The 27,149-nt window shown below is 39.9% G+C and overlaps 1 protein-coding gene across 1 annotated transcript; it reads left to right on the forward strand.

Annotated features, from left to right (window-relative positions):
* Nucleotides 1–1,574: 1,574 nt before the first annotated feature.
* Nucleotides 1,575–27,149, forward strand: TSPAN3 (tetraspanin 3). The gene is made up of 7 exons (XM_019950224.3): nucleotides 1,575–1,821; nucleotides 15,342–15,533; nucleotides 15,783–15,857; nucleotides 17,384–17,485; nucleotides 18,872–19,024; nucleotides 19,289–19,372; nucleotides 26,240–27,149. Exons 1-7 carry the CDS (start codon nucleotides 1,759–1,761, stop codon nucleotides 26,330–26,332), a joined length of 762 nt encoding a protein of 253 aa, XP_019805783.1. The 5' UTR covers nucleotides 1,575–1,758; the 3' UTR covers nucleotides 26,333–27,149.

The following is a 27,149-nucleotide window of genomic DNA, read 5'->3' on the forward strand; positions in this document are numbered from 1 at the left end:
TCGCCACAACTGGAGAAAGCCCGCGTGCCGCAACAAAAACTCAATGCAACCAAAAAAAAAAAACAAAACTTAGATGTTGTTACTGGCCTGCTCAAAGCCTTGCAGTATCTTTCCGCTGCATATGGCTTAGTAGGCCCTCGGTGATCTGGCCTTGCTCACTTCATTCTCTGCTCTCCACTGACCTCCTGCACGTCAGGCTTTTTAATGTTCTTTTTCCTACTGGTCATGTTCCTGCTCAGGGCCCTTGTACTTGCTATTCCCACCTTTGGGCTATTCTTCCTCTAAATATTCACATGGCCTGCTCACTCACTTTAGTTGGTTCTCCTCCAACATCTTCTGTTCGGAGGACTTCCTGCATCACTCTCTATCTCCTTCCTCTGAATTATTTTCTATCACTACTCAATATCATGTCATAAACCTAACCTGCCTATTTGTTTGAGGTCTACCTCCTTTAACAGAATGTGAGCTCCATGGGGGCAAGGATTTGTCTTGCTCACTGTGAAATGCCTACTACCTAGAACAGTGAGGCACAGAGGTGGTGCTTATTAATGAGTGAATAAGTGGCTGCTGCTGCTGCTTGGTACAAATCAATAGGAGGCTGAGATGAAAAGGTATTGGTGAGAGTACCTGGGAAAGGTGATAGCCAGGGAGATTTCAGGAGAATGAGATGATTAAGGACGAGCAAATGGGCATCTTTAAGGGCCAACTGAGGAGGGAGTGCAGGGTTGTAATGGCAGGTAAGACAGTAAACAGGCAGTTTCGTGTGTGGCTGAGAATGTGGTTTTCTGCCCTAGACCACCTAGTCTCTGTGTGGCTCTGGGTAAGTTTGTTAATCTTTCTAAGCCTCAATTCCTCCACCAGTAAAATGAAGCTGATAACCATAATACCTTCACCTAAGGTTGTGATGGAGGTTAATTGAGCAATGGCCATAAAAAGTCTGGCATGGGGTAAGCTCTCAATAACTGTTCATTACTATGATCAATGCAAGATTGGGGGAAGAGTGTGAAATGCTGCAATGTGAAAAGATGTTTCTGTCATCTTTCTAAGTCTTGTTCCAAAATGCCCTACCCAGGAATGGACTTCATGTGTTACCTTGCTCCCAACACACATCTACACGAAAATGTCTCCTCATGGCCAACCCCCTCACCAGCCTTTTCTCCTTTCCAATGACTCTTCTGAGAGCTAGTCTAGCGCTTGGCACAATAAGTTCTCCATAAATATTTGTTGATGTTTACTGCACTTCTCCCAGACAATGCTTAGGTGTTACTTTGTCAGGACCGACCTCCTTAGGGGAGAACGGGCTAGGTAGAAAGACAGCGTTCTTCAGACTCTGAATCACCTGTAAGCCTGGCATAGTAAACGCAGCTCAGTAGGAGGGGACTGGGTTTGGTCCTCTGAAACTTCCCTAAGGAGCCGTCTGCATCCAAGGGCGGCCAGAGGCCAAGAAGGACACTGAGCTTTCGTCTCCTTTAAGAGGCGTGGCTTCGCTGTAGAACCACGGGAGTGATTGGCTGAAGCTGCCTGTCCGGGGGCGGGACTCGGTTGCCGGGGTGTGGCGCGGTGGCCTGGCGGAGACTGCGGCGGCTGCGCGGAAGAGCGAGGTGCTTGCTGGGCTAGGGGTGGGCGACGGCTCTGGGGGCTGCGGTGAACGCTTCGCAGGCCGTGCAGTTCCCACAGGGAAGGCGCCGTCGCCATTGACGCCTCGCTCGGTGAGCGCGTCCCGCTCGCCGAGCAGGGCCTCAGCCGACCGCCGGCACCATGGGCCAGTGCGGCATCACCTCCTCCAAGACCGTGCTGGTGTTTCTCAACCTCATCTTCTGGGTGAGCGTGGCCGGCGGGCGGGAGAGGGCGGGGGGCCGGCGGTGCGGCCCGAAGGAGGCCTCGGCTGAAGCGCCTGTGGGGCCCAGCGGGGACCCAGGCTGGGCCGGGGCTGGCGCTGAGGGAGCCAGGGGGCCCTGTGGCGGAGGCGCGAGGGGAGGGGGCCCGGGCCGGCCCCGGGGGCCTCTTCGTTAGGTCCCTCACTGGCTGGGACGAAGGCTCCGGGCGTAGATGGCGGTGAGAGGAAGCCCTCGGGGGCTTCTTGCGGCCTCCGCGCTCGGGCTCGGTGCCCCCGCCGACGAGCTCTGTGCCAGGGGCCGGCGCTGAGAGGCCCCCCGGCCTCCCCCCTCCCCGGAGCAGCCTGCTGGACGGAGAGCTCTCATTGCAGATTCTTTTAGGACACCAGGCTCGAAATAGGATATTCCCCAAAGGGTCGGGCTCTGCTTTCTTTGTCGGGGCCCGGAGCCCTGGCAGCTCTAGTGGCAGCCCCGAGGCGTGCGAGCAAACGGTGCAGTAGTGCGGGGACGCTACCGACTCAGGGGTGAGGGATTTTGCCTTAGAGCTTTTTGTGTATGGAGAACTGGTTGACTGGTTACCAGCCCAGAAAATGGAACGGTTTCAACTTGAGAAGCCAAATAATCCTGTAACCAGAAAATTAGTCTGTTTGTTTGGTCCTGGGGATGGGTAGCCTGAGATTATAAACCTTGGTTAAATATGTCTCGGATGTCACAAGATCTTGAAAGCGTTGAGTTAGTTCACTTTCAATAAAGGGTGGCTTACACATTTTTTGGACACGCCCTCAAAGAAAGGGGTGTTTATAGCCCCTTCATCTTACTTCAGGTCCTTATCTCGCCAAGGACTTTTGTAATAACCTGTGTTATTCCTGTCAGTCTCTCCACCCTCTAGTTCATCTGGACTTTGCACCCGGATAAATCTTATTAAGCATTTCTTCCCTCACATCACTTTATTTCATTTAAAAAATAAACACCCGCCCACACCCCTAAAGCTTCAGCAGTAGATTAAGGTTCAACGTCCTCTTGGTATTGCAGTTAAAGTCCTCAGTCACCTTTCCTTCTTCACCATTGACCATGTTCTTAAACACTTGCTGTCCTGGACACACTTCCCTGTCCCCAGTCCCCAGGACACTTCTTGAACATTCCCACTTCCCATACTTTTGTATGTCCCCATTCAACTCTTTCCCACAAACATACCCTAAATTAGGAGGAATCCTTTCCTTCTTACAACACATTCCCCCCTCCCCCAACAAAGGAGGAAACTTTTCATATCCTGACTGCTGTAGCATAAAAGGATAATTACATATAATAAGGCACTTACTACACACATGTATTGCCATAGAGTCTTTCAGGATATTTATGGTGTGATGGAAAGAGTCCTGACTGGTAGGGCCGATAGTACTGTTCAGAATCACCCACGTGTCATTGATGTTTCCATGATTTCTTCTTTTCCAATTAGAGCAGTGTTTCTTATACTTTAGTTTGACTTACAAGCCTTTTTAAAAGCTAAAAGAGTTTCCAGGGCTCTCCAGATGAGAAACACTATAGATAAGAAGATTCTTAGATATAGACTTAGCTTTGTAGCCTTTACAGTTCCTTGTGATTTTTATGGGCATAACAGTTTGATTTTGGAGAAGAGTCTGTGTACTGTCAGGTGAGTTCTAGGCTATTCAAGCTCAGGGACTGGAATTGCTAATGAAACAAAATATTGGAAATGCAGGAGCCATTTTCTTTAAATAATTAAATTTTCATTTAAAATAGCAGTTAATTCAAAGGTTCATTAATCTTTGGAAACTATGTAAGTATAGGTACTGTTGGCACTTAGTGAAGAAGGTTATGATGAACTTCAGTTGTACTTTTCATAGTGGCTTCTTGCCAAGATTGAAGTTAAACTGTGTGGTAAAAACACTCTTTATCTAGGTTAGTAGGATAATAAAACATTTGTGAGCTGTGATGAGGAAGTTAAGCAGACATGCAGGGAAAAAAACTGTGGCGTACAGCAGGATTAGTGCAACATAACTAAGGAGGAAACAATATTAGATATGTCTCGTGCCAAAGTATTAGTTTAAGGACCAACTGTTGGAATCTGACGATGTTGGTAATCATAGCTAATATTTGAGTGCTTTTAAAACCCAGGCACAGTGCTAAGCACTTTACATGGAGTATCCTCATAATAGCTCCTTCTGGCAGGGAATATCGTGCTTCTTTTACAGATGAGGACATTAAAGTTTACTTAAAGGGGCACACGCAAGGTGGGGCAGAGCCAGCCTTCACACCCAGGTTGTCCTGTGCTCTAGAGCCGGTGGTGGTAGAGCAAAGTGGAATTTCAAAAGATTTGGAAAGGGGAAGGAACTGTTTAGGCTGTGTTAGACTCACTTGCTCTAAAACACTGATTTTAACCTTGTTTAGAACCTGCCCCAGCATTTAAACTACACTATTTAACTTGTCAGTTTAAAAAATTAGGTCATTATGAGGAAGTACATAAAACAGATGTTAACCTGTTCTTCCTGGGAATTTCTAATGCATTCTTCAGTTCTAATAAGTATATTCTTATATAGTGGCCCCTTCCTCCTTTTAATGCCTTAATCTATAAGTGGAAGAATAAGCATTCCCTACACAGAGCATCTCTAAAGTTTATCTAGGTTCCCTTGGGCAACTTCAGCAAAGTTGCCCAGGCTCTGTTGCACTGGCTCTTCACTATCGGATGGTAATGACTGATTGTTGATAAGTTTTAAAGTTTAATTGCTTTGTCAACATCTTTAAACTACACCTCTCTATATCATGATATCCTGGTTTCGTTGGCAGCTTGTTCAAAGAGCTGTGATGTGCAAATAGATACGTACTTGAAATACTTAGGATCGATATTAAATGATCTGACAGCCAAAACTGTTAATGTTGACTTGGTGTAGATTATTTTGAACAGTGCAGTCTAAGGAAGTTACTGTGGAAAGGCTCAGACAAAGGGGAAACAGTGGGTTCTAAAATCCTGAAGGTTGTCTTAGTGGAAATTGAGAGTGCCTCACCAAATTCCAAAATATTAGGGCCTATAGCATGAAAGGTAATTTTGGACTAGTGAAGGGATGTACAACTTGGATCTCTTTGTTTTTTATGGAGTGGCATAGCTTTAAATGTAAGCGTATTAGTTCTAGACCCATGATAATTTTTGGAAGACAGGAGTGTTTGAGTTACATGACTAAATTTTGAAGGCTATTGGAACAGTCATTAACCTCTTCTCTAAACTGCACTTTTGCACCAAGGTCAGACAAGGGTCTTAATTCAGTGGGTCATTTGATCTGACCCAGGAGGCCTCATCTAAAACAAGTTTAAATCAGTACTTTATAATTTCAGGTTTTTATTCTGGCAAGTTAATTGGGTACTTAATGAAGACCCATGTTATACAAATTACTTTTACTTTTTCTACCCTGTGAGAAAAACCAATTGGCTAGTATTTATTTTGGTCATATGTGTCTTAGGCATTATAGGGACTACAAGAGAAAGCTTTGTCCATGCTTGCAGAATTTATAGTCTGGCACATCTGCTTAGGGTGTTGTTTTTCATCAGTATGAAAGGCCATAGTAACACTAACACAGCTGTGGAGTGGGAAATACCACAAGGTTAAACACCTTTTAAATGCTTTTGGAAACAACTTTGGAATGTGGCACCTTCACTAATCATCATTCACTCATATGAAATACCCTTTACATACAAATCATATTTAAAAGCCTTATATAAGCATTAAAATTTACCTTATCTTAAAAAAGTTTCATATTACTCTTCCCTCTGTGAATACATATAATTAAGGAAAATTGCTTTGTTAAACAAATACAACACAAATGTTTAAATACCTACTTTGTGCTTATATTACTGATAGAATGGTGGAAAAATGAATATCTCTGTTCTTACAGAACTTTTTTTTTTGGTGGAGCAAGGCAATTAAAAATAAGCAAGGAGGGCTTCCCTGGTGGCGAAGTGGTTGAGAGTCCGCCTGCCGATGCAGGGGACACGGGTTTGTGCCCCGGTCCGGGAAGATCCCACATGCCGCGGAGTGGCTGGGCCCGTGAGCCATGGCCGTTGAGCCTGCGCATCCGGAACCTGTGCTCTGCAACGGGAGAGGCCACAATAGTGAGAGGCCCGTGTACCGCAAAAAAAAAAAAAAAAAAATAAGCAAGGAAAATATCAGATAGTGATGTGTTATGCAGAGACTTAGAACAGGGTGATGTGATAGAGTGATTGGGTGGCTGCTTTAGGTTGGCAAAGAAGTCTTCTCCAAGGAGGTGAAATTTAATCTGGAATATGAAGGAACAGATTTTGGGGTGATTTGGAGGAGATGGGGGACATTTAATACAAGGAACAGCCTACAGGCTCTAAGGCAAGAATATACTTGGTGTGTTCAAATTACCAAAAGAAAGCTTAACTATACTTTCATGCTTTTGTTTAAAAGATAAAAATTTATAATGAAATATTTCAAGGAAGACTTCTTCTTCACAAATCTCCATATACATATTTTGTCTTTTCTAGCACATCTTGCACATTTGAGTTGAGAATATGATACTTTTAAACCGGAACCTTTATCAAACATCCTGGAATTTGTTTCTCCACCTCCTGTATTCCTATCATCATGAATGACTGCTCTGACAAAGAATATGTCATTGGAACACACCTCCAGCTAACAGATTTCTTTTTTCATAGTTATTTTTCAATTCACTAGAAGAAAAGCAAGTTGTGGTGTATTTTAGGAGACCTGTTTCTTAACTTTGACAGTTAGGAAAATGAATGTTTCCAGTCTTACTACATTCTCAGTCAGCTGTCCACCATACCAAGAGCCTTGTGGCTCTGAGTAATCATTAACTGGAAGAGCGCATCGCATGGGGAACTTAGTCAGGAAAGCTCTCTTTAGTTGGCAGTTTAAGGAAGAGGTTGTTTAGTAGCTCTTTAGGATATTTATCATGCTTTGAAATATTTTAATGAATTTTATTCCATAAGATCCAACTTAGCTTAGGATTTTTGCAGAAATTTTATTTTCTTAAAATTTATACTTGCATCAAACAAGTATATTCTAAGAATCATTCACTTAGTAAATACCTGTTGAATATCTGTGCCTTACATGTTTCTGAGAAATGCAAAGAGGTACAGTTCCTGCTCTCTGACAGCTTATAGGAAGAGGGGTCAGACAGGCAAAACCATTTAATAGTCTATTGAATTTAATTTCTAGCTGCTCCTCCCCCTGCTCCTTCCCCTTATACTCACAGAGAGTCTCAAGTCTTCCTTTAAAAATATCATCTCTTTCCTCCTTCCCCCTCCTTAATAGTTTTGTAGAGTCAGTAGATGAGAACAATTATTTGCATTGATGTATTTGTTCTTGATTTACTAAAAGGGAATCTATAGTAAATGCTGACATACTGTATTTTACATTGTTGCTGCTACTGATTAAACACATAACCCAAGCAAGGACAAACTCTACTATTATAGAGCTTAAGGACCTCAGGCTCCAGTAGTAATAACTGACTCTTTTTACAGTTAGAGTAGGGTGTGAGGACAGAGGGTCTCAAAGAAAAATGCATGTTTAAATTACGTGCTTCTCAGATGACCCCTGGAGCCCTGCAATCTGAAAATATTTAATTTCCATGCTGTTAAAATAATTTGGCTGTGGCGGTTGCGGATCTCCAGTTTCATTGCAACCTGAACATTTGGGGTCTTTCAACTCGTGGATATAAATTGGATTAAATAGAACAACTTTGTTAAGCTAGATGAACAGTGATTATAAAAAACCAAATACAGAAACAGTGAAAATAGGACAAAATTGAGGAACATGACCTTTGGAATGTCATCGGAGTAATATTGGTTTAAAGGATTAAAATACTTTTTCTTTAAGAATAATGGCAATAATGATGGTGATATTGATAATGATGGCAGAAGTGGCTTACTGTCAAAATTTTACCCCTCCAAGTAGGGCTTGTTTGTTTGTTTGTTTTTTACTTGTCTCCTTAATAGGTAACATTTATGGGGGGGAAAAAAGGATGTGTACTGAAAGGATCAGAATTGTGTTAGATAGTCAGAAAACATCTAAAGATGAGTCAAAGCCAGGCAGACCCAAGAAAAGTGATAAACAGGGAAGATTGGCAGAAGTGCCTAAAATATTTGGGATTGAAGAGATACCTGTTTTATGTTGGTGGTTAAGGAGAGATCTAAGAATTCGTTTGTGAAAGAACAACAAAGTCTCAATTTCAGATATAATTTTAAATATTTACTTTTATGATTATGCAAATAATATATTTGCTCTTTAAAGAAGACACTAAAAAGTATTTTAAACTAACGTTACCATAATTCCACCACTCAGAGACAACCAGTATTAACATTTTGGTGTTTTTTTTCCTTTTTTTTAATGTCTGCATGTAAGTGTATTTTTCCCCTAACACACCACAAACATATTAGTAAATTATGCTTTAACATATTTAAGGGCTATAATGCAAATATACCTCTGGATGCTAGGGTTTTTTCTTTTGTTTTCGCTATTATAATTTTGTTATAATATTATAACATTTTGATGAACATACCTTATACAAATCTTTGTTTTCATCTGACTTATTTTCTTAAGAATAGACTCCTAGAAGTGCAGTTAGTAGGTACAAAAGTATAAATGCTGAGGCTAATAATGTGTTGCCAGATAGCTCTCCAGAAAGATTATTCTATATTATTCTGTACTTCTGTGGGCTCTTCTCTCTGTACCCTTACATATCTTTGAATACTGCTTGCCTTTATTATTGACCAATTTGTTAGGTTGAAAATGATATATTTTAATAGCTTCAGAAATTCTTGGTTAGAGTAGCTTTAATTTCTGAAAGAGGATTTGAAATCTTTTTTTTTTTTTTTTTTTTTGCGGTACACGGGCCTTTCACTGTTGTGGCCTCTCCCGTTGCGGAGCCCAGGCTCCGGACGCGCAGGCTCAGCGGCCATGGCTCACGGGCCTAGCCGCTCTGCGGCACGTGGGATCTTCCCAGACCGGGGCACGAACCCATGTCCCCTGCGTCGGCGGCGGACTTTCAACCACTGCGCCACCAGGGAAGCCCGGAATTGAAATCTTTGGGATAGTTTTTTTTCTTGAGTGATAAGAGAGTAAATGAAATATGTAGGCATTGGACTTGGTAAGAGTAATTATATTTAATGATATGAAGTATTTCGTCAGAGTAAGTCAGAATTGAAACAAATAGGTGTGACTAGAGAATATTATGGTAAGTAGAATGCTGAAAGATTTGAGGTGATTTTAAGACACTACTAATGGCACAAGGAGGGATGGAGTTTGGAAAAGCTTTCAGAAATGCACTGCATAGAATTACCAATGGGTTCTTTGTAGGAGAGAAGCGAGGTACATGAAAAACTAATATGACCGTACAGGAGACTCTGAATTAAATGTTAAAAGATAGGTACATAAGATGGATTTTTGCTGCTGTTTTTCCCCTCTTTACTTTTTGAAATCTGCATTCTTATGAAGTCTAGAATACATGGTGGTTTTTGCCAGGTCTTTCTACTCTTTCTTCCAACATTCCAGTCGCTTCTGCTTTACCAATTGATTGTTGGAGGCAAAAATCACACTGAAGGAGTAGTTCTTGCAGGCAACAAGAATTTGTGAGACACTGTGCTTTTTAGCTGAATGACTTCAGATGGTCCCCTCATCTTTACACTGTCCTGATTCTTTCCCTTCTACAAATGAATCCATGACTACTGTATACCACTGCAAGAAAATCACTCCTGTTCTTCTTTGCTTTATCTTCACCCATATGCTCTGTGGGATGTGGGATGCACCTTCACATTTCTAAATTTCCATATAGATGCACTTTTCACAGCAGAGGTGTTTTACCTCCTGGCTTGTAACAAGGCTGTTTTGTTTTTAATGTTCCCTGATTCCAGTGGCAAGTATCACTGTGGTTGATGTGCTCCCTTTCATTTCATATTCCTTCTTCCTTAGAAAAGTAAAGAATTTAGGAGTTTTGTGGATTTTAGCATGTCATCGTCTTTCACAGAGGATTTCAAAAGTACAAAAACAAAACAATTAGTTTGTAAAACCAAAACACTGGTTTCTAAACTGTAGAAAAATCAATCTTACATAACATTGAAATTTCTAATTTTAAAGGGGCTTCACATTTGTATGTATTGAATATGTAGTGGAAGGGTAAAAGGATAAAGTGAAGTGTCATACTTCTGGAACTCATACTTCTAAAGTTTTCTGACAGGTAGCTTTATTTCTGGAGGAACAGCTTGGGGTTCTGCAAAAGCACTGGCTTTCCTAAAGTTTTAAAATTTTGTGACTTAATTTAGAACATGAGTTTATTAAAAGGTAAAGAAGAATGGTTTTCAAAAAATTCTTTTTTCTATAGTTTCAGGTCTCAGCCTTTCCGTTAAATTTCCCTTCACTTATTTGTAAAAAGGATGAGTATTTTTAGTATACTGTCCTGGCACAAATCCTCCTTATAGGCTCAGATTTTCTCAGCGATGACTAATGCAGTTCAGCTGCTTCCAAGTTCTACATTTCATTCCCTCTTCTGCTGCACCTCCTCTTCCCCCCCTGCAGCTGGTTTGTTGGCAAAGCCCAGATCCTTTGATACATCTCAATCCCAGCATTACCCTTCAGAAGGATTTAACCCTGCTTACCTTTTAGGCTTTCTAATAGCCACAACTCCTATATCAAAAATCTGCATGACTACAAAGTCCCTAGTTAGGAATTACTTATAACCTTTTTCCGTTTACCATATAAGCTCTACCTATGTTTTTCATACTGATGGTTGGATGTCATTAAAGCAGTTGTTTATTGCTGTTTTTATGTCTTCAGCTGTTTTAGGGACACCTTCTCTATATTTTCAGAGTAACTGATGTCATTTCATAAATTGTTTACTATACAACTTACATTAAGCACTATATATACATGTTGTTAAAAGAAGAAATTTTTGAAGTTACCTTCAATTTAGGAGACAGTCTCTGTCAGTAATTTGATTTATATAGTTTCATATCAGCAATCAGTGCAGTTTCTGCTTTGGTGTGTGCAACTGCTAAGTTGCTTCCCACTGTATGTTGTCAAAACAGAAGCGTTATGTTTTCAACTCTGCTGTGTGATTTGGATGTTGACTAGTTTGCAGCCTGGGAAAAGAAACTGCCTTCAAGTCTATTAGAAAAGAACAGGCGGCTTTACAAATGGCATTTCCTCCTAGCCTTCCATTGCATTCGTTATCTGTATGGGTGTAGGATGGCTGCACTGGAAGCATTTCACTTGGCCCACACCCAGGCAGCACCAAGTGTGAGCCTTATAGGGATCTCTTTAGGTTGAAAACTCATCATTTCATGTTTAAAATGCAGATGGTTCTTCACTTTCCCATGCTTCAGATTAATTGTTGAGTACATATATCTTCCAGTTTTATCCTGTTTTTATTCAATTTTTTGTGTGTGTGTGTGTGTGTGGTATGCGGGCCTCTCACTGTCGTGGCCTCTCCCGTTGCAGAGCACAGGCTCCGGATGCGCAGGCTCAGCGGCCATGGCTAATGGGCCTAGCCGCTCCGCGGCATGTGGGATCTTCCCGGACTGGGGCACGAACCCATGTCCCTCACATCGGCAGGCGGACTCTTAACCACTGCGCCACCAGGGAAGCCCTATTCAAATTTATGTGGTCTTAAATTTCATTTACTAGCAGCTCAAAGATGGAATTCATTTTAATTTAAGCCATTTAAGAAATGAAGATTGCCTATTAGAGTAAGAAAGGCTAAGAGTCCAAAGGATAGAGAGATGACTAGTGAAGACAAACTGGACAGTATTTGATGGCTTCATATTTAGTATTCTTCTAATTCTGTTTGGGGACTAAAAGTATTTACTGTAACAAAATGTGTGTGTGTATACACGTGTGTGTTTGTATATCACACATATGTAGTCAAGAAAAAGTAATGTTTGGTAAGAATGTTAAGTATTCCATGTACTTCGGTAGTTAATGCACCCAGACTATTAAGCTGTTTCTCCTCTCTCCCCTCTCCTGTGCCTTCCATCATCCCATAATAACATGTCACCAAAGTAAGTATGTCAGTGAACTGAGAGCCTTTGAACAGATACAGTTGCTGTAGGTGAAGCATTTATAAACTAATGTATTCCAGATGTCATGGCCATCAGGAATTCAGTAAGCTGGATTAAGTTGCCAAATCTTGTTTGAATGGTGGACTAAAAACTATAAGCATTAGACTGAAGAGAAACAAAGCAAAGTCAAACCAAAGCTTTATGATTGAGATAGGAGGGCAATTTCAAGGGACTGGATGAAATGAAGTGTACTCAATGAATTTTGACGAATACCTTCTATATGCCAGGCACCGTTCTAGGTGCTGGATGGTGGTACAGGGCTGAAAGACTGACAGGCAAAGTTTGTGCCCTAATGGCATGCTGAGACATATATAGTTATAATTGCAACAGTTGTAATAAATGCTCTGTTAGAGCTGTGTAGGGAGTGGTATGTGACCAAGTGCACCTAATCCAACCTGAAATGGTCGAGAATGGCTTCCAAAAGGAAGAGGTGATATTTAAACTGCATTTTAATGGGTGACAGGGAGTTCCCAGGCAGATGAAGAGAGGGCATTCCAAAGAGAATAGCAGAGGTAAAGAAGTAAGAGGATATGTGGTACATTTGGAAATAACAGCTTTCTGTTGTCCAGGGTACATGAGAGGTAATGGAGTCTGAGCCTGAAAAGCAGGGAGGAACAGCTTAGTTTATCAGGGGCCTTATTTGCCTCATCTTGATTTTAAACATGCTAATGCCTTGATCTGTTTTATATTTTTAACAAAAATAACTGATCATATAAAGAACATATTATTAAGGGACAGGGAGGGTCAGGAAGTAAGGTTTAGGGTGAACAATGGTAAGGCCCACATTAAGACAGAAGCACTGCAGAGGGTTGAAGAGAAGTTACGGTATTCAGGTAGTGTTTTGAAAGTAAATCTGAAGGAGTTTGGTGATTGATGGGATGTAGAGGTAGGACAAAGAAAGAAAATAGAGTAACTCTCAGGCATTTGACTAGAAAAAAATAACTGTGGTGCCATTTGCTCTGGAATACAGAATATGAGGGAAGGTTTAATGGAGTGGGCAGGAAGGCAGAGAGGGTTTGAGGTAAGTTGAGGGCAAGGTGTCTGTGGGGCTTCCAGATGGGGATGTGTAATCCTGAGATGATGGCTTAGGTAGAGAGCTGCAGTGGCTGGTGAAGCCATGGCTAATATAGCCCAAGGAGAGCCTACAAAATGAAAACTATTTAAATAGGGCTGAAGGTAGAACTCTGGGGATCACTAACATTTGTCTGGTAAAGAAGAGTCCATGAAGAGAATGAGAGAGCAAGCAGTGAGAGAAATAGGAAGAAAGCCAGCAGTGGGGCCTCTTGAAAGCCAGAGGAGAGTTTTAAAAGAATATGGTTTTTTGGACTTCCCTGGTGGCGCAGTGGTTAAGAATCCATCTGCCAATGCAGGGGACACGGGTTCGAGCCCTGGTCTGGGAAGATCACATGTGCCGTGGAGCAGCTAAGCCCATGCGCCACAACTACTGAGCCTGCGCTCTAGAGCCTGCAAGCCACAACCACTGAGCCCGCGAGCCGCAACTACTGAAGCCCGCGCACCTAGAGCCCGTGCTCTGCGACAAGAGAAGCCGCCGCAATGAGAAGCCTGTGCACCGCAATGAAGAGGAGCCCCTGCTCGCTGCAACTAGAGAAAGCCCGCGTGCAGCAACAAAGACCCAACGCAGCCAAAAATAAATAAAATAAAATAAAAATAAATTTTAAAAAAGCTTTAAAAAAAAGATTATGGTTTTTTAAGTTGCCTCCATTACTCTAGTCTTGTCTTCTCTTTTTAAAAGTTCATTATTATTTTTTAAAAAAATCAACTTACTTTCTCAACTTTCCATAAATGGGGTCTTTTTCTTCCAGATCTGAATGATTCTATTGGCCTGGTATATGAAAATATACTGATGACGCCCAAGCTTACAGGGTCCCACAGACTCAAGAAATAAACTGAGGGCTTCCCCCGTGGCACAGTGGTTGAGAGTCCGCCTGCCGATGCGGGGGTCATGGGTTCGAGCCCTGGTCCCGGGGGATCCCACATGCCGCGGAGCAGCTAAGCCTGAGCGCCACAGCTGCTGAGCCTGCGCTCTGGAGCCCGCGCCACAACTACTGAGCCCGCGTGCCTGGGACTGGTGCTCCGCAACAAGAGAAGCCACCACGATGAGACTGTGCGCCGCAACGAAGAGTGGCCCCCTGCTCGCTGCAGCTAGAGGAAAGCCCGTGCACAGCAACGAAGACCCAACGCAGCCAAAAATAAATAAATAAACTTATTAAAAAAAAAAAAAGAAATAAACTGAGTTTCCAGGTTGAGAGGAGTTAACGATATTTCCAGTATCATTGTGGAGGCTCTTTTCTAGTTTGAAGATTAATGATTTATGTGTTAAAATTTTGAAGAATGGTGAAGTAATTCTTTTTACTTGAATGTCTCAAAATGCTCTGTAAATGATAATTCATTAAACCAAATGTTTTAACACTTAACCTCACACTGTATTTGCTCATTCACATAAAAGCAAGTAGCATTGGGCTGTCAGTATTGTGCTGGTACACAATGATAGCAAAATTGACAATGATAAAAGGAAAATGTATGTAAAACTCTGTAACTGGAGCATTGTGTCTGGAGCAGCAGCTGTTCCATGACTTTCTGCATTGTTTGCCTTTAGGTGCTCTAAAACCTTTGTTACTCAAAGTGTAGTTCAAGAATCAGCAGCATCAGCATCACCTGGGAGCTTGTTGGAAATGCAGAATCTCAGGCCCCACCCCCAGACCTACTGAATCAGTCTGCAGTTTAATAAGATCTTCAGGTGATTCCTATTCATGTAGTTTGAGAAACACGATTCTAAAGAATAAATAGACCTAAAGGGTTTGTACAGTTCTTTAGTAACGTAGCCCTCTAGCTATGAAAATGGTAAATTTCATAGTCTCAACTAGGACAGCAAATGTTTTAGATATGGGTATCATGGTTATTAGTTGCTATTGTATTTTCTTTCCCCAAGTCATTAGATGGAGATTATAAATGCAGATTCTGGAGTCAGATCGCCTGGGTTCAAATCCTGCCTTTGCCACTTGTACCCGATTTCCCCATTTGCTGGGGGCAGTCCCCACCTCCACACTGACCCTCATTGGACATGTAATTGAGCTACAGAAGCGCTTTGGGATGTGTGTGTGTTTTCATTCTTGTCATCAGTCTTACTTACTGGATTCATGGTTTCTTGGTCCTAGATGAACCAGCAGCTATTGAAAAGTAGATGGAGCTTGGAAAACTTGACAACTTTAGTAACGAAATGCTCTTACTAGTGAATAATTTTCAGCTTCACAGAAAAAACGTCTACAAAGATTTAAAAGTGGTGGAAAATCTCATTGAGTTATAACATGCTAAGAAATAGTGGGGATTTTTACCAGCAGGGGTTGGAGAATTTTACCAGCGCTCTGACCTTGTTTTCAACAGGGAGCAGCTGGCATTTTATGCTATGTGGGAGCCTATGTCTTCATCACTTATGACGACTATGACCACTTCTTTGAAGATGTGTACACTCTCATCCCTGCTGTGGTGATCATAGCTGTAGGAGCCCTGCTCTTCATTATTGGGCTAATTGGCTGCTGTGCCACAATCCGGGAAAGCCGCTGTGGACTTGCCACGGTAAGTTAGCTCTTCACTGATCGCATGTGTCGTCATAGTATGTGGGAATATTCATTTGTGTTACTTGCTTGAATTGAGCATGAAACTCCATTTTCTATTTGACTCTCTTTATAATTGGAACAGAATTAGCACTTGTCTTAAACTTCCAGCAGTTATCTCAGATAATTGCTTTTTATCAAGAGAGTATTTAGAGTTATTTTTTCATTTGTATTTAATTTTTGACAATGTTTCCTTACATTTTCCTTACAGTTTGTCATCATCCTACTCTTGGTTTTTGTCACAGAAGTTGTTGTAGTGGTTTTGGGATATGTTTACAGAGCAAAGGTATGTTGTCTACTGGAATGTATGTTTTAAAAGGTGGCTTAAGTGTTTCAAGTGAAATAGAACAAACTCATTTTGAGAGTAAACATTTTCTTTTGCCTGACTTCACTTTAGCCACTGCTTTGAAAATGTAAGGATAATTAGAAATTATATGTCAGGACTTCTAGTCTCATTTAATATAGCAAAGTGTTAATTCTACTACTGTCCTAGTTTGTAGGTAGTTTTCTTTAAATGACCATAGGATGATCTGCAAATGAAATGAAATTTGAACTTTGTTCAAATTTCCTCAGCCTATAGATTCCCTATATAGATTCCCAGATTTCTGTTTAGAAGAACTAAACTGAGGATTTCATTTTCCATTGCCTCTTTTTAAAAAAAATGCGTTGGTTCTGGACATAGAAAAAGGTGATTGGGAGTTGTAATCCTGCAATTTGTTCCTGAGGAAAAAGGGGTCCTACCAACTCAAACACTAAGGCAACTGTTGCCAGCCACTCCCTTCTTGCCCCTCTTTCCTCTTTTCTGGTCATTCTTCTTTTCTTTCCCCTTTCCTTTCTATTTTTCCTGCTTTTGCTTTCCATCTACTGTACCATTTAAGGCTAAACAGGCTGCTTTAAGTTAATTTGGGGATAACTATAGAGCTGTTATAAAGGCATAGTAGGGTTATTCTCATAGTAGGGTTATTCTCTTACGATTTTGAGTCAAAGGCATGATATGCCAATTTAATATTCAACCATTGCTACATAAGGTACCAGAGAGCTATGCCAAAAAAAGAATGCAGTGGATTATGCCCCTACCTATGATCTGGTTATCAATTTTATAGTCTTACTACATCACTGATAAAATTACCAAATTGGTCTAATCATCTTAGAAGGGTAAGGAGAATCTGATACAAGCAAACTTTATTAAATGACACTTTAGTTGCCACTTGGCAATACATTATGGAGAGTTTATTTCCTGTCTTCTCATTCACATACATTGAACTGCAGCTCTTCATAAGGTGCCACTTTTAAGGACTGATTTTTTTTTTAACCTGCTGATTACTTTTACATATTTGCCCAAGTCTAATTAAACGTTAAATAAGTAAAATGGAAATAATGTTGGTATTTGTCCCAAAAGTATCTTGTGGGGGCTTTTTAAGTTGTTTAATTTTTACCTCCTTTAGGAAAGGAAAATGAGTAGGTCTTCTGAGAACCCACTGAAAACTTATTTGAGAAAGAAGGTGGTCTGTTTATAAGTTAGGACACCTATCTCAAGGCTCAACTGCTTTCTCCCTCTTGAATAAATTGGTAGCCTGCCATCTTGCACACAATCTTCTCTGTGATTGCTTTTAATCTGTGTGATATAATATGTCTGAAGTTTTACCTGAATCTACATGGAGGCAGGAAGGGAGAAAACTTCTTTCTTACAAGAAATTCACGGAAATATCTTGCCACTTTGCACACATGCCATTAGGGCATTTTAGCTGGAGCCTTGACTAATGTTACTTTTATCAGTATTTTTGAGGGACTGAATTCTTTGTTTTAATTCAGGTGGAAAATGAGGTTGATCGCAGCATTCAGAAAGTATATAAGACCTACAATGGAACCAACCCTGATGCTGCTAGCCGGGCTATTGATTATGTACAGAGACAGGTGAGTTCTTCTGAGGCTAATTTGTTTTTGAGGACCAATCACTGTTGAGCAAACATTAAACTTAACTCTGTTACTATGTAAATTAGCAGTATACATTTACAGCTGTGGTTAGCTTCGTGATGAGTCCAATAACCTTTTTTTTTTCAAATGCAGCTACACATGAGTTGTTAAACTAAATGATCAATGCTATTTTTTTAAAATATAAATTTGTTTATTTTTTGCCTCCCTTGGGTCTTTGTTGCTGTGCATGGGCTTTCTCTAGTTGCAGCAAGCAGGGGCTACTCTTCCTTGAGGAGCACGGCTTCTCATTGAGGTGGCTTCTCTTATTGCAGAGCATGGGCTCTAGGCACTCGGGCTTCAGTAGTCGTGGCACGTGGGCTCAGTAATTGTGGCTCACAGGCTCAGTAGTTGTGGCTCGCAGGCTTTAGAGTGCAGGCTCAGTAGTTGTGGTGCACAGGCTTATTTGCTCCACGGCATGTGGGATCTTCCTGGACCAGGGCTCGAACCCATGTCCCCTGCATTGGCAAGCGGATTCTTAACCACTGCGCCACCAGCGAAGTCCAAGTCCGATAATCTTACCTTCACCCTTGGAAAGTTTTTTTTCCCACCATTACCTAGTCACAGCCAGATAAGAAGCATCTGATTTTCCCTTAAAAATAATTAGCTAAAGAGGTGATAATGGAAGAGAGGTACGTGTCACAGGAAAGTTCAGCATCCAGATGGACTTCAAAGGAGGTGAGAAGTCTTCATATACCTTGAGAAAGCAAGACCAGAAAGGATAACAGACAAAACCATTAAAAAAAAATTATTGTAGACAATTTGAAACATACCTGAAGGTAGAGAGAATTGTACAGTAGATCTTTGTATCCATAAACCCACCTCAAAATTGTCAGCTTTTTGTCAATCTTGTTTCATCTATTACTCCCACATATCGTTTGCTAGATTAACTTAAAGTAAGTCCCAGACATTTCAGACAAAATATTTTAAATACTTTGTCATTGGAAATAATATTTAACTCAGGATTAGATGTTTAACAGGCAAAGTGTAAAGATTTTTCTTAGCTGTAAACTACCCCTTGTGGGCAATATGATTTCTCAAATGGAGGTTCTAGAGCCACTAATTAAGTACATGTGGCTATTTAAATTCAAATTAAAAATTCAGTTCCTTAGTCACACTAGCCACATTTTAATTGCTCAATAGCCCCATGTGGCTGGGTGCTACCATACTGAGCATACAGACACAGAACATTTCTATCATTAGAGAAAGTTCTGTTGGACATCACTGGTCTAAAAGTAGCTTAAAGCTCTTCAGTGCATGGAACTCTAAAGTTCGGCACAGGGGTATGTGTTCTGTGACAAGTAATATCTCTGTTCTCTTCTCTGTTAGCTGCATTGTTGTGGAATTCACAACTATTCAGACTGGGAAAATACAGACTGGTTCAAAGAAACCAAAAACCAGAGTGTCCCTCTTAGCTGTTGCAGAGAGACCGCCAGCAGCTGTAATGGCAGTCTGGCCCACCCTTCTGACCTCTATGCCGAGGTAAGTTCAGTTTCTTGGCCAACACTTGAATCTAGCCTGGTAGCTTTTTTTCTTGGTGAATTATCTCTACCTGGAACTTCTTTTCTACCTTCTTTTACTTGTCTTTAATGCCATTTAATTTTAATATAAATTATTTTCAAATGCATTATCTTTTTTCCCTCTTTTAGTTTCTGTCATTTCCATTTCTGCCAGTGAGTAGTAATATGTGACCTTGCAGCTTTCACTTTTTAAAAAGACTAATGAGGATGACTTTGGGTGTTTTAGGGGTGTGAAGCTCTAGTTGTGAAGAAGCTACAAGAAATCATGATGCATGTTATCTGGGCAGCACTGGCATTTGCAGCTATTCAGGTAAGCACAGCTAGCCAAGGAGTTTTCAGAGTGTACTGGTTCTCTGATGGCAACCCTGAATGGTTTTAATCACTAAGTACAGTTAATCTTTGTGTATATAGATAACTTGGAAGTGATTGAGGTACCAGACACTAGTTTCCAGCATCTTCCATTTCCTGTTTCTAGACATAGACCCAGAATGGTCCCAGAAACCAGAGATCTGGATGGGGGAACCATGTGTGAGGGGACTCCTTATCTTATTTTCTTGACTTGATTAGTGAGTGACCTGTTCAAAATACAAACTCTTGTCATAATGTATTCTTGGGAGGTACTTCAGTAGAACTTCACAGAATTAAAAAAAAATCAAACTGCTGTATTTCAGCTTGGAAGTGGAAAGTTCTATTTTAATCTTTTTAAAATTTCTCCTTCCATTTCTTGCTTTTCTGTCGTCAAGGGTTTTATATGTTCATATACATAAATCAAGACTAGTGGCACTACACTAGTCTCTTACAGTAACGGGAGCAATTTTATCACTTTACAGGAATGACCTTTAATTAAAAACTGAGATTCTAACCTCCCTTGTATTTGTGGACTTAGTTTTTTTAGAAGGACCGTCATCAAGAAGTCTGTTATACCACTTGGCATATTTGGAAATGTACCATGTCTTTCTGGTAGCTGAGGGGACTTGTCCCAGCTCCTACCAGTGAAAACAGTCTTTTTCCCCCTTAATAAGAGCTTGTACAAAGTAGCTGGTAATTGTTTTAATTACCTGTCACTTTATCAAAAAAAAACCCATACACATCTTTTATCCCTCATACCCACATAAAAAACAAGTAAGAAAGATGGCTATTTTTCTGCCCAGTATAATCTGCATTCCTAGTTTCTTGGGTATATACATTATATCTTAGGGATTCTGTTAGAGGATATTACAACTATTTGAAAATCCTTTGCATCAGATCTAGTTCTCAGAGTGTTCTTTAGTGTTCTTTTAGTATGTTCTTGAAACATGCTTCAGGTCTAGAGAGTCTACTTGAAGAAAGTTTTGATATCATTTAATTGTTAGAAAAACCAACATAATTGCTAGTTTATATGTAAGTTGCTTGGCTTGTCTGCTCTCTGTATATTTGAACAGAAACTAGTGTATTGAACAGGAAGTGCCTTATAAAATGGCAAAAGGGTGAATGTTTACTTTGCTGATAATTCAGAGAGCTCTGAAATGATTCATTGAAAAGCCGAGCTCTATTTGCTATGGTCTCTGCCCTTCTAAGCGTTTTCTTTTTGGCTCAGCATAGCAGTAGTCTGTTGATCAGCAGGGGTGTACTTCATATTTTCTTTGTGTAAACACATTCATTTAGCTAAAAATAATGAAACGTGAGGGAGGTCTCTTTTCCCAAGTGAAATCCTGATCTGTGCATTTTTAATGATTTTATGTGTGGTAATAAAGCTGCATGTATTAGCATGCAGCAAAAAAACTTTAGAACTGTATGGTGCTTTTGATCATGAAATGTGCAACGTGTATATAGAAGACTGATGAAATCAACACTTTAGATATGTCCCTCATCTAGTTAAGCTTATTAACCAGTCAGATATTTCTTCATTAAATATTTTTTAATGGGGGCTAATAAATATTCTAACTAGTCTCTTAAGGATGCCTTCTCATATGCATTTTATACTTAAATCACCCTGACTTAAATAATGGCTGATGAAGCTTTGATGTTTTCAGTTCAGCAAAACTAAGTCAGGGATTCAGAGCTTTTACAGCCTCAAAACCTAGTAGTTTTGAAAATTTAAAAACTGGTTTTAAAGGGAAAAACATCCATTTGAAATAAAAGAATTTTCTACTATTTTTTTTAAGAGTACCTATAAATGTTTAAACTTTTGATATTAAAAATCTGATGTAGATTGGTGCCATGTTTGTGGAAAACCTGAATGAAGGCAGAAACAACTCAAAGAGCAGAGAGCTTTTATGCTTTTATACTTATCCTGATAGAGAAAGAGCTAGAAGGATGCTTGGAGATTCTGCAGTCCCTGGTTTTAAAGGCCATGAAAATGAGGGAGAGCAAGGATAGCATGACTTACGACCATCACTAAAGCTTGAACCCCGTCTCCATGTGTACTCTGCCTCCAATTACAGATTGAAGAATTAAGATTCTCAGAAGATTAAATTCCTAAATTCTGTTAATGAAATCTGACAGCAAATTGACACTTAAACTGGTTAGAATACACAATGTAATAGCATTGAAAAATGATTAGCACTTTTCTTCGGGTTCTAAAGTGGGGAAGCTCTAAGAGCTATCACAGAAAATTCAATTTTAAATAATGGGAAAGATTGATTGATTTTTGGTAGTGTTGTGAGTATCAAAAATATTTAAGCGTTGTCTCCTTTGATTTTGAGTGTGATTTGTGGTACTATTAAGCTACATTTCATTGATGTTCTAAGGCATAAAGGTGAATTTAAGAAGAAATTTTCCCATAAACATAATTTACCAGTAAAAGCCTCTTGTTTGAGTGTTGGTCATCTGTGGGCCAATCTAGCCCACCACCTCTTTTTGTGTGAGCCCCACACATTTTATGTATTGTCCATGACTGCTTTTGTGTTATGGTGACAGAGTTGAATAGTTGCAACAGAGACCAATTTTGTCTCTTGGTTCACAAAGCCTAAGATATTTACTGTATTGTCCTTTATGAAACATCTGCCCACCCTTGTTCTAGTCTTGTTAAGTAGTCTAGGTTTGGGTAGGACCAAAATTACCAAGAAAGAAAAACCTGAAAACTATAAGAGAATGAGATTTTAAAAATTTTGCTACACCCTTTATACTGTTAGTTTCTTAATGAGCAAGGTATTTCACTTCTTTGAGAGTAGCCAGCCTCTTAAATGAACAAATGATCAGCTATAAATTTTATATTTCAACAGTCTGGTGATAATAATAAAATCTAGGTTTTGATTTGGCAAGCTCTTAAGTTTCAGCTGTGTGTAAGGCTCACTGCACAGGCAGTATGGGGAAAATGGGAATTGTCAGTCTTTGGAGTCTCACAACGTTGGCATGTCCTTAAAGATGGAATGATGGAAAGCAAAATTTCACAGAGAACTGGTTCCCAAGGCCTTGTTGCTTTTTTCTGGTCTGTATGCCAAGTGTGAAGGAGGTTGAGACTCTTTATTTCCTTCCTGCCTCTTCTGACTTCTATTTTAATTCATTAAAATGAGTTAAAATACATAAATGAATAGCACTTCAGATTGGGCCCCCAGATAGTTAAAATTGAGTGGCTTGATTCTGACAGTCATTTTAAAAAAGTATTTCAAGTAATTCTTCCTTAAAAACTTAAAACCAAAGCTTGGGAAGCTAATTCTTGAATGGCTAAGATTTTTTTTTTAATTTTGGGGAAATTAATCTTAATTGTTAACTTCTTGAAAATTTCTTAATTGAAAAACCCATTTGATAAAATTTTCTTCAAAGATACAAATTTAGTAAGAGGTAAGCCTCCCTCTCAAGTCTTGACCCCAGCTCTCGAGTCCCCCCTTGCAGAGGCAACCACTGTTCCCAGTTTCCTGTATATCCTTCCAGAAGTAGTTTGTGGTTAGACAAGCACATAAATATTTTTTATGCAAATAGAAGCTTATAGGATGCAATTTTCTACCTTTCTTTCTTAAGATAATTGTATGCAACCTCCAGTTTTGAGAAACAATGCAGACAGAATCCTGTATGCTTTGCTCAGTTTCCTTTAGTGGTTAACATTTTGCAAAACTATTACATATCACAACCAGGATATTGGCCTTGATACAATCCACTGATTTTTTTTAGATTTCTCATTTCTATATGTGTATTCAATTCTGTACAACTTTATGACCTGTTTGGTTCTTGTATCCGTCACCATAGTCAAAATACTGAACAGTTGCAACACTACAAGTGTCTGCCTGATAACTCTTACAATTGCACCCACCTCTGTCCTATGCCCCCTCCCCCATACCCTGGTAACCACTAATCTGTCCTCCATATCTAAAATTCTATTTTATCATTTCAAAAGTATCATAAAAGGTACAAAAGGTTACATATAATGTATGATATGTAACCTTTTGTACCTTCTTAAAAAACAAATTAATATGCTACTGTGGCAATATAGTATTCCAGTTTTTGGACATACTTCATAATTTAATCTACATTAATGGGCACTTATGGAAGTGTTGCTATTACAGAAATGCAAGTAGTGAATTTCCTCTGTATATATGGGCAAAGTCTGTAGCAAAATATTTGTAGTCATGAAATTGAGGGGTCAGAGAATATGGATGACTTTTTGATAGGTATTTCTAAATTTTTCTCAGAAAAGAATGTTTTCATTGTGCAGTTCTAATTACCTTGTATAAAATACCTACTTCCCCATAATGCCACCTACCTAGTGTATCACAGAGCATTTTAGTCCTTGGCAGTTTTTTTAATCACCACTTGCCTATGTATTTACTAATCATTTTTGCAGTTGCTGGGTGTTATATTTGGACTAAGTGTAGATTAGTTCTCATGATGTGACTACTACAGGGGAAAGTTTAATTGCAAGAAATCACACTGGAGCTAAAATATTTGTGTGATATTTTAAAATCTGTTTTTGGAAAATTTCAATAACTGATGAGATTTTAGTATAGCAAAGCTTTGGAAATGGACCTGTAATACTTAGTGATGAGGTTTGCACTATAAGAAGTTATTGTGTAGTGCTTAATGTTTTTTTTTAAATTGTAGTATTTAATGTTCTTAAACAGACTCATTTCCAAGCATGAGTAGGGTTTTATCAAATTTATTTAATTGTTTTTAAATCAGTGCAAGTTGATTTAAGTGAAATTAAAGTCAGGAAAAAAAGGATACTTATTTCAGACCCCATTTTGAGAATGCTGACTCCTTCGGTAGAAGTTAGCCAACTGAAAGGAATGTGAGGAAGTGGGGATGGGAAGAGATCTTTTCCCCAAGCTAATCAGCAACTTCAGAGCTTAGCATTTTTATTGCTCAATTTAACATTGCCTGGGAACATAATTGTGTTTGATCTTATAGCTGTTCTAAGAATGTTTTGCTGTACAGTGAATGGAAATGTATTTCTTTAGGAATTAGATACTAAACATGTCTAGAATTGGCTTAAGATATTTAGTAAACTTTCAACAATATCCACTTTTAAAATGTTTTTAAGGTGCTTTGCGCTAGTAAGCACTCAGCAAATATTGATATAATGAAACTGTTGAATTCAAGCAGCAAGTATATATCCTGAATGGGTAGAATAGAGGCTAATAAATAAGGGCAGAAATTGGAGAGTGTGACTTTATCAGGGAGAAATCAGTTTGAGGACATCCTTTTTCTCTGTACATGTGTCTCATTAGTAATCTTCCACTTCAGACTTTGAGAGTCTTTTTTATGGATCAGGTACACTTTGTTGAAATTAGATTGACCCCATATGTACAGAGGGCCCTGCCTTTTAAAAATCAAATAACTGAGACCTTTCACTGTCTATGAAAAGTTAGAGCAGCAAATTAATTTATTTAGCTCTTTAGTACCTGTTTATATTTTGTAAGAAGCCAGGTCAAAAATTCTAGAATCATTTCTTTCTTTTTTTTTTTTTTTTTTTTTTTTGCGGTACGCAGGTCTCTCACTGTTGTGGCCTCTCCCGTTGCGGAGCACAGGCTCCGGACGCGCAGGCTCAGCGGCCATGGCTCACGGGCCTAGCTGCTCCGCGGCATGTGGGATCTTCCCGGACCGGGGCATGAACCCGTGTCCCCTGCATCAACAGGCGGACTCTCAACCACTGCGCCATCAGGGAAGCCCTAGAATCGTTTCTTTTTAATCCAGCTTAATCCTCTCGCTTATCCAAAATAACATGGCACTACTATTCCACTTTGCTACCACGGAAGGATTAGGCCTTATTAAAATAAAATGATGAAGGAAAAGTGACCTTTAAAAAGTAATATGTATATAATACCACAGAGCCAAACCTAGATTTCAAAAATAGTAAATAATTGTGGAACAAAAACCTTTGAACTATACTTTTTAGTATCAGGATTGGTTTTCCCCCATAGGGCTTTTGGGCTACTCATGTATTGGGCTTTTCACTTTGTGGTTTGTTATAAAGTTTATCTCCCTCAAATCCAGATGCTTAAAAACACCACCATTAGGGCTTCCCTGGTGGCGCAGTGGTTGAGAGTCCGCCTGCCGATGCAGGGGACACGGGTTCGTGCCCCGGTCCGGGAAGATCTCACATGCCGCGGAGCGGATGGGCGCATGAGCCATGGCCACTGAGCCTGCGCATCCAGAGCCTGTGCTCCGCAACGGGAGAGGCCACAGCAGTGAGAGGCCCGTGTACCGCAAAAAAAAACAAAACAAAAAAACCCACCACCATTAAATTTGCTCACCATACATAGTCTTGATCATTCCGCTCCCTAGACCTTTGCTGTTCAGTATTGTAGCCACTAGCCACATATGTCTAAATTTAAATTAATTTTAGTAAAATAAAAATTGCAACTCCTTAGTTGCGCTAGTTACATTTCAAGTGCTCAGTAGCCACACGTGGCTCGCGGCTGCCATATTTGACAGCTCAGTATAGACTGTTTGCATCACTGCAGAAAGTTCTTTCATGCAGCACTGCTCTAGATTGAGATGGGAATGGCACTAGGAGAGACTTGATTCTCTGCTGGCTTCACAAATTGTTCTTAGGTGTGAAGCAGGGAAACTAAAACTTGGTACTTAGATCCTAAAAAGATAATGTATTCATTTGAAATTGCTTCCGTTACTGTTAGTGCTTTTTTGATGATTTGAGATCTTTGAACTTAGAAACAGTTCCATTGCCAACAAAGAAATACGCACTTGCTGTAAGAGGGTTTTCAGCCTTTTTTTTTTTTCCATTGTTGTTTTCTTCCCACAGCTGCTGGGCATGCTGTGTGCCTGCATCGTATTGTGCAGAAGGAGTAGAGATCCTGCTTATGAGCTGCTCATCACCGGTGGAACCTATGCATAGTAGAAAACTCAAACCTGAGCTTTTTTAGTCTTGTTCTGATTTGGAAGGTGAATTGAGCAGGTCCACTGCTATTGGCCTCCTGAGTTCATTTAGTTAAAGCACATGTACACAGGTGTCGGACAGAGCAGTTTGGCTCTTCACGTGTCCACCTTCTTACCTACCCACCTGTGAGTTTCTTTTCCCCTGTTCTAGCTGACTCTCCATGTCCGTAAGTGTTTAAGTACGGTGGTAAATGTTCTAATCTCAGAACCATTTGCGAGTTGCGTAGTGTGGTAGAATTAAAGGCGGACATGAACCTGCTTCTGTTACCTCCAAGCAGTAATGGGACTGCTGCTGAAGTATCACCGGGTCCTTTCAGTCTTCACAATGGAGAGCTCTTGGCCAAAGGTTTTTGGGGGGAGGGGGAGACAGTCAGCTGTCTGGTTAAAGGTAATACCAGATGGTGCCCCTCATCAGTGTCCTTTTAAAAAATATATACTATAGTTCAGTAAGATAGCAACTGTACAAAATGGCTAAAATAGATTTTAGAATCATACAGCGTGTATCTTGGTTCATCTTCAAAATCAGACTGATCTTTGAAACTAGCGGTTTTTAATCAAAGCTGGCTTTATAGGAGGAGTGTAATGTATGCACTACTGTTTTAAAACAATTAGTGTGAGTGTGTGCGTGTGTTTTTTTGTATGATTGAGCCCATTCATTGTAAGTCTAAACTCGTTAGAAATAATGTACCCATGTAGACTAGCAAAATAGTATGTAGATGTGATCTCAGTTGTAAATAGAAAAATCTAATTCAATAAACTCTGTATCACCCCCTCAA

The sequence above is a fragment of the Tursiops truncatus genome, chromosome 2 (genome assembly GCF_011762595.2).
Source record: "Tursiops truncatus isolate mTurTru1 chromosome 2, mTurTru1.mat.Y, whole genome shotgun sequence".
Taxonomy (NCBI): Eukaryota; Metazoa; Chordata; class Mammalia; order Artiodactyla; family Delphinidae; genus Tursiops; species Tursiops truncatus.